The sequence below is a fragment of the Leuciscus leuciscus genome (genome assembly GCF_965113295.1).
Source record: "Leuciscus leuciscus genome assembly, chromosome: 3".
Classification (NCBI taxonomy): Eukaryota; Metazoa; Chordata; class Actinopteri; order Cypriniformes; family Leuciscidae; genus Leuciscus; species Leuciscus leuciscus.
This window is the reverse complement of record NC_138727.1, coordinates 11,302,752-11,311,385: the sequence shown is the minus strand read 5'-3', so window position 1 is coordinate 11,311,385 and position 8,634 is coordinate 11,302,752. Positions and strand designations below refer to the sequence as shown.

The following is an 8,634-nucleotide window of genomic DNA, read 5'->3' as shown; positions in this document are numbered from 1 at the left end:
GTAGGTAGTAGAAGAAGAAATCTGCTCATACATCAGCAGGAAGTAAATACTGTCGCCGACTCGTACTGTATTGATAACTATTTCTATTAGTAAAAACAACCTAGTTATCGCAGATCTATTTAAACATTATAGTGCTCTTTTTGGAAACGTAAATAAAACAAATACTTTACACATAGAAGATTGTAGAGGTAGCCTGTAAAGTGGCATTTGTTGGACTATGCCCTGTCGTGTCATCTCCTGCGTTACACTGCTGCTCTCTGTTGGGATATTGATGGATGTGGTTAAAGCTGATGAATTTAGTGAAGAAATTAAACCTCCAGACTGGAGAAAGACCTTAAAATCCATCCGGAAAGGGATTCACAGCGTGGACGCATACCTTAACATGGCTTTGGACCTGATCGGAGGTTCAGACGGACGGTGTCACTTTAAGTGCAGCGACGGTTGGTCATACTTTTAAGAGAGATTAGACATCAATAACTGATCTATTAAACATAAAAAAGTCATATATATATATATATATATATATATATATATATATATATATATATATATACAATTAAATAAGCATCTTTAATTTAACGTTGAAGGTGTTTGACATAAAGGGAAAAGACGAACACCGTTATTAGTTTGGTTTAATTATTTGGTTTAATTAAATTGGGTGTGTAACCCATTACTATGTCACTAATTACTGTAATCTAATTACTTTTCCCTTGAAATATTAAATAAGGGAAAGTTAATTTTCTGTAATTTATTAGGTAAGTTACTTATGGTGTTTTGCATTAGTACGTTAACGTTACTGTACAGAATACAATAGTGGATTTAACATCAAAATTTAACATGTAATGATAAAATGTATTTTATTGTAACCTTCTCCCTTTAAATACTTTGGTCAGTTCAAGAATAATTTATGCAATTTTATATTATTTATTTAAAAGAATTAAAAGAGCAATTTCATGTCTATCCTTGTATTGTTCGACTGGGCGAGGTTGATATAGGATTTAGAAAGTAATAACAAGTTATGCAATACTTTTTGGTAAGAGATGATAAGTAGTACAGTAATCTAATTACACGTTTGAAGATGAAATTAGTAGCTATTAATTAGTAACTTAAGCAACACTGTTTATAGGATACTCACCAGTTCCTCGCCCCAACTACAAATCCGCTCCTCCCAACGGATGTGGCTCTCCACTGTTTGGGTTTCAGGTGAGGAGGGAACACATGCAGTCACTCCTGTTGTTGTGTAGGAGCTAGCTATTATTGAAATTGCTGTTTTGTGGCTTTCATGAATTGTCTGAGATTGAAATGCTTACTCTTTTAATATTCTCATTGGTGGACTGCAGTTTGATGTTGGGATGCCATCTTTGACCAGATGCTGTAATGAGCATGATCAATGCTATGATTCCTGCGGGAGAAAGAAACATGACTGTGACGAGCAGTTCCAGGTCTGTCTGGAGAACATTTGTAAGAATTTACAAACGACACTGGGCTTGTCCCAAAGTGTTCAAGGTAATTGACAGTCTTGCTAATATCATGTATCGTCTTGTTTCCACCACAGAAGAAAAGAATAAAAAAAGTATTTGCAAGTTTATATCACAATTCTGAGAAGAAAAGTCTGAGATTGTGAGATACAAACGTGCAATTATGATTTTTCTTCTAGTTTATAGTTTATCAATGCTTTTTTTCAGAATTGCGGGGTTTTATCTTGCAATTCATACTTTATAACTCACAATTGTGAGTATATCTCACAGTTCGGAGGGAAAAAAGCCAATTGCGGGTTATAAAACTTGTAATTGCAAGATAAAAAGTGAGACTTATGAGATCATTTTTATTGGTATCACTTTACAGTAAGGTCTCATTTGTTAACATTAGTTAATGTATTAACTAACTAACATTAACTAACAATGAGCAATACATTTGTTAGACTATTTATTAATTTTTTTTTAATGTTAGCTAAACAAAATCCAGCTGTTATTTGATTGTTCATGTTAGTTCACAAGAGCATTAACTTATGTTAACAAATACACCATTTGATTTTAATAATGTATTAGTAAATGTTGAAAAATGGAAAAGTATTGTTAATTCTTATATATCTATTATATTATTTATTGTTTGCCATTTGCAGGATATGTATAGCTGGCCTATTATATCCTACTGTATTTCTTGGACATTATGCTGAGGTAAAACCTTTATACCCATATGTTTTCACAGCCTGTGAGTCAGCAGTGACTGTGCTGTTTGATACTGTCATGCACTTGGGATGTAAGCCTTACCTGGACAGCCAAAGATCATCCTGTATTTGTCACTATGAGGAGAAGGCTGATCTGTGAACACTTCATATGAGATCTGCTGATCGATTGTTATTGTCTCAGGGTGCAGCAGTAAAATATCTTATGTTATTTTTTTTTTAAGTATTTGTTCATTGCAATGTCGATGTCAGTTGTTTATTTTGTAATTACAAAATAAGTGAGATTTATTGAATGTGATTCTAAATATATAATATATATATGTATATATTTTTATATTTGTAAATGTATAAAATGTGATTCTAAACACTACAAGTATAATATATAAATATAAATACAAATACAGATGTACCTTTTTGTGTGTGTGTGTGTGTGTGTGTATATATATATAAATGCATACATACTTATACATAAGTGAATAGAAATAAAGTGTCATGAAAAATAATAAATTTATCATGGTTATATTGTTCTGTAACCTAAAATGAGTATTTACTTAAACTAGTATGAAATGATTCATAGTTTTTTTTTGTACCGGCATATCATAGCACCTTTGGACACCAGTGGTGAGATACAGTATCGTAAATAAATGTGATATTTTGATATGAGATAAAAGTTACAATTTGAAACCTGAAAAGATTAATAAAATATCTTTATATTACATCAAGTGAAAAACCTTGATGCGCTCATAATCTGAATCATGACTATAGCAGTAGACACATACCCATGATTTCACAGACAAGGTTTAAGCTAGTCCCAGACTAAAATGCATGTTTGAGCAGCTTCAACTGAAAGCAGCTTGCACTGACTTATCTTAAAATACATCAGTGCCACTGTTTTGTATCAAGATGCACATCAGTAATGTTTTTTTTTTTCTAAGGCACAGGCACATTTATCAAAGCTACTTAGATGTCCTAATTTAACTAAGGCCTAATCCTGGCTTAATCTAAGCCCTGTATGTGAAACCAGGCCATTATGTAGAGGTGTATTTAGTATGAACATGCTCATTTAATTGAGACAACCTTCAAAAGGTCTACACACCTTGTCATCAACCTGACATGATTATTAAACAACGTCACAGTATAGTCAGTCAAAGCTTTTCCAAATCAGAATTTTAATATAAAGACAGTAACAGAGTAAGCAAATTTACATCTTTATGCCTTAACGAATCAGTTTGCATGTTTTCACGATAGCCAATGGCTTAAGCACTTTTTCACAGTAGGTCCAGTAACAGTTAATTTCACACACACACACACACACACACACACACACACACACACACACACACTTTACATGATTTTGAGTATATATTTTTATGAAGATATAAAGTCAACATAAAAAAAAGCCATTTTACTTTATTAATTCACCATAAAACAGAATTTTCAATGAGAATCTATCCAGGGGACTTATTTTATTGACTAAGATTGTCAGAAGTGGGAGTTCTATGCCAGAATGGAGCCAGAATAAATTCTGATGACATTTTTTACAAGGAGGCATTTAATAATAATAATAAAATAAAAATTTCTTTGGAATAATATTGAATCACTGCAGAATAAGACCAAGTACTTGCATTAAGTAAATAGGGTTCATTTTTACTTTATATATTTACAGAAATATAATTATATGGAAAATAAAGGCCTTTAATATTTAAAACATTCAAATAACATTTTTCTTTTGAGAAAAAAGTGCAATAAATGCTTGATAAACAGTAATTCACTTGTTTTTTTGTTGTTGTTTTTTTATCCATAGTGAAAAAGTGAAAAAAGAAACCGCAACAAACCAATCTAGATCAATAACGTGCTACATCTGGGTTATGTATGAAGAAAAAGTTGTAAATATTTGTAATTTGCCTGTTGATCATGTCCAATCTGAGAACTGAGGCTGTGAGAGTAGACGCTCATATCTCATCTATCTTCTTTTAGTTCCTCCAAAACCTGCATCAGAAAACAGCATAATTATAAATCACCAAAACACATTTCTAATTGATGTCTAATGGGCTACTCAAGGCAATATGCAGCCTCGGGAAATCGGCTTTTAAAAAAAACACAAGAGCACATCTAATATCTGTAATAGAGTTTATAGCTTTATTATTTGCTGGAGTTTACCTGAGGCGGTTCGTGTTCCTGAGCTTGTTTTTGGTGCAGGAGAAGGAGAAGGATTGTTGGAATAAGATGGTCTAGCAAACCCCATTGGTGGCTGGCGTCTACGATCAACATAAAAGTCAATTAGTGCAGTTAGATTTATATTTGTTGTTAGCAAATATAAATCTTACCAAAAATACAAACAAGATCCAAACTGTCATGATTAACAACCAACAGTTGCAAACAGAACCAATGCCATTAAATAAAAGATAAATACTGTTAAGGTGTGGTCACATTTACTATAGTTGGGAATTTTCTTGGGCGGAATAGAGTGGTGCAGGGATGACGTATTTTTGTAGGCCAAAACAGAGAAACGAGTTAGCATTTTAGCACTTCCGGTTCCATCGTCCCGAAGTCCATGTGATTTTAGTTAAAAGCCTGAAATAAGGTCTGTGGTGAACACAAGCTCAAGAGATTTACATGTTTTATTCTACGACATAAAACTCACCAGTAATAACTCACTCGCGATTTTTTTAAAAGCTTTTACATGTCTTGAAGAAGGCGGTTGCTAACAAGTGTCATTGTGGTGGACATTAAACATCATCAGCTAAACTCATCTACTCACACTAGTCCGCTTTCACAGCCTTGTTGTGTTTATAATCACGCTCTTGCAAACTATTATAACTCATACTTTCAGTGAAAATGTTTTTTTAAAATAAAGACTGCAAGAGCTGTTGGAAGCTTAGTGATGGTGACGCTTAAGTCACACAACTGTGGTGTAGTTCGTATATAGCCTAAGGATATTGAATTTAGGCTTTGTGTTCATTTGTGAAAATTATCTTGATGGACAAAACATTTAAACATCATAAACTTTTGTTAATCACAGAGCTTATTTTTTGTGATAATTCAAAAGCCTATGGATAAATCTTATTGGGTTTTTGTCGAGGGAACCAGAGTGATGCTTACTTCCGGGTTGGCCAACAAAAATAAGAATCCATGGCATCAGGAATTTCACAATGAGTTCTAATTGGTTGGCTGGCCCATTGAAAAGCTGCTCGGTTTGAAAGTGACTTCTGTGTAACTATAAACTGTTGCAAATTATGTGTGAGAAAAATTAGCTTTCTTACCTCTGATTCCCAAACAAATATCCAAGAATTCCACCTGTGCCCATTCCAGTCCAGAATCCACCTCCACCCCCACCAGGTCTGTTTCCACCAGTGAAACCGGTCCAGGAACTCTGAGGTCTGGTGTACGCATCGGAAAAGCCATACCCGGGCCTTGAGCTGGAGTGGTCTTCTGAGAGAACCCACAAAATGGAAATCTTATACACTAGCCACAAATAAATATGCAAATATTATGCACACTAGGATATTATGTACACTACAGTTTCAGTTTGGAATCATAATGTATTTGAAGTCGCTTATGCTCATCAAGCCAATATATTGGATCAAAAATACAGTAAAAAACTGTAATATTGAGAAATATTATTACAATTTAAAATAACCGTTTTTTAATAACCGAGTAAATTTTAAAATGTAATTAGTTCCTGTGACGGCAAAGCTAAATTTTCAGCATCATTACTCCAGTCTTCAGTGTCACCTGATCCTTTATTACAATTTCCCACCAAACTCTTGCTCTTCGAATAGATTATTACCTGAGTAATAATCAGGTTTAAATCCAGGAGGTGGCGGTCCCATGCCATGGCTAGAATCTGAGGCCCCGCCGAATCCCTGAGTCCCATCTCCATTGTAACCTTGGTGGCCGTGAGAAGGACTGCACAGAAACATCTTGTATACAGCATATGCCACCAGCAAAAGGAAGCCTATTGCTACCAGACCACCCACTCCATCGCCAGACGGGCTGTTCTGGGAGGAATACTGGCTGCCAGCCTGCTCATAGGGGTCTCTTCTATGCTGTTGTTTTTGATTGGAAAAGCCTTGGAAGAAGTTAGAGGCAAAGCCTGAGAAGCCAGACGAGCCATGAGTGTTCTGCTGCTTCCCTTCTGCCGTGAGCTCTAGCGTGTACTCCAGACCGCATGAGCCTCTCAGTACATAGGCATCATTAGGACTGCTGTAGCCCTCACAGGAGACCTCCACACGCCCAAACCTGTACAAGTTGTCCATGTCAGCCTTGCATTCCCACTATAAAGAGAGAGAGAGTAATACTATGAATAGGTCCGAGACAGTTACCGACCGTACGCAAGAGGGACATTTTTTAGCCTGACCTGTGTGTCTATGCCATCTGATCCTCTGTTGTAACACTGCACCACCTCTGGAACAAACGACCCGCAGCCAGCGGTCCCTCCAGCGCACTGCAGCTGTAGAACGGGGCTGGAGCGGCGTGCAGTGGTGTAGCGTCCTCTGTAGAGTGTCAGCACCTGAACATCACGCAGTAACACCGCGTCTGTTGAAGGAACAAACACTGTATTATTACTTCTTATCTGTCTGTCTGCATCTGCACCGAACTGCCCTCTTAAAGATACAAAGCTAATGAAATATTACACTTATATTTTCCTTCTGTTTTGTATTATTTATGTATTTATATATTTTTGTTAATGTCAAATTGATTAATCATAATTCATTGCATCTTACATAAAAGTTTTTGTTTATATATGTGCGTAAATATATTATTATACAGTATTTATGTATAAATTATATATATGTGTGTGTAAATGTACACACACACATATATATATGTATGTATGTATGTGTGTGTATACATATGTAAATTTACACAAATTTTGTTTATTATATATATAAACAAAAATATAGCACTAATAATTAGGCCTACATATTTATATGATTATTCTAGTCTGGCCACACCCCCCAAATTTTGTATCACATAAAAGCACCAACTGTCCTCTTTAAGATATATAAATGTATTTAATTTATATTTCCTCTTTTTATCATTGTTATTATTAAATATTAAAAAATATCACATAATTATCATATTGGCCACACCTCAACAATTTTGTATCATATAAAAGCACCTCTTTAAGATACATATTATACAAATTTACATATTTAATTGATGTTTTCCTCTTTCTTCTTATGTAATATTAATAAAATATCTTCACATATTTATATAATCATATTGGCCACACAACCAACAATTGTGTGTCACATAAACTGTCCTCTTTATGATGTATTACAAAAATGGACATTCATTTATATTTTCCTGTTTTCTCTTCTTCTTATTATTAGTATCAAATATTACTAAAATATAATATATTTACACATATCTGCCACACCCCAAAAAACATCCTCATTATAAATAAATAAATAAATAAATAAATAAATAAATAAATAAATAAATAAATAAAGTAGGCTACATACATACACATATTTTATTGATATTTTCCACTTTCTCCTTCTGCTTTTTCTTTATATTATAATTATTATCATTTTAGTCATTATTATGTAATACTAATAATAGGTATTAGTAAAATATGATCATATTGGCCACCCATCCCCCACCCCAAAAATATTATTTATAAAAAAAGCCCCAACTGTCCTATTTAGGATACATACAAAATGTCTTCCGTTTTCTTCTTGTTTTTCTTATCATGTAGTATTACTAAAACATCATCACATGAACTTAAATGCTCATTTTGGACACATCCAAAAAATATTTGGTATAAAAAAGACAAAAAATTTGAACTTCAGGTCGAAATGAACAACATAATTGTCTCGGAGTCTCAGCAGGGTAACGTTAACAGCATCCACTGAAACTGAAACTTCAATGCAAATATAAAGTAAGTCCAATACAAACTTATTTTACTCAGACTGACCCATCTATCTTCTCTGAGATCTCTGATTTGATTAGGATTGTTTATTTAGCTGTATGGTTCATATAAAATAAGACATTACCATCATTCCAGCAGCGGATGTGAGGCACAATCAACAGCAAAAGTTGAAGTAATAAAACTCCTGAGCTCCTCATTTCTCCGGTTGTGCTGGAAAAATCACGTCTTTATCCTCGAGTAATATGGTCTGAATGCCCCTACTGTAGACAGGTACGTGTCTTTTACCAATAAGTAAAAATAAAGTCTGATGTAAACAATTGTAAGAGCTCAGTGCATCATCATTCTAATCACACTTCCGCTTCCGTGTTTCTGGTGTTAGGAGCTTCTCACTATCGCCATCCACTGAAAGATGTCTTGAATCACATGCTATTGACCGCTAATAACAAAGCGGAAAAGTTTTAGACTGACAAAATGTTTGAGGCTAAAAATGTAGGTCTCTTTTCTAATAGTAAATGTAGCAACCTCTCTAAAAGAATTAATTATTTACATGATCTGGTAACGTTAACTG

At 34.1% G+C, this 8,634-nt stretch overlaps 2 protein-coding genes across 2 annotated transcripts; one reads left to right on the top strand and one right to left on the bottom strand.

The window, feature by feature from the left end:
• pla2g12a (phospholipase A2, group XIIA) lies at nt 1–3,568 on the top strand. The gene is made up of 4 exons (XM_082164968.1): nt 1–440; nt 1,127–1,203; nt 1,341–1,506; nt 2,209–3,568. The coding sequence occupies exons 1-4, from the start codon at nt 218–220 to the stop codon at nt 2,325–2,327; spliced, it is 585 nt and encodes a 194-aa protein (XP_082021094.1). The 5' UTR covers nt 1–217; the 3' UTR covers nt 2,328–3,568.
• saraf (store-operated calcium entry-associated regulatory factor) lies at nt 3,334–8,441 on the bottom strand. Its single transcript, XM_082164967.1, has 6 exons — nt 8,191–8,441; nt 6,546–6,724; nt 5,976–6,462; nt 5,449–5,617; nt 4,346–4,443; nt 3,334–4,174 (listed from the first exon to the last, which is right to left on the bottom strand). The coding sequence occupies exons 1-6, from the start codon at nt 8,261–8,263 to the stop codon at nt 4,149–4,151; spliced, it is 1,032 nt and encodes a 343-aa protein (XP_082021093.1). The 5' UTR covers nt 8,264–8,441; the 3' UTR covers nt 3,334–4,148.
• Between the last annotated feature and the right edge of the window lie 193 nt (nt 8,442–8,634).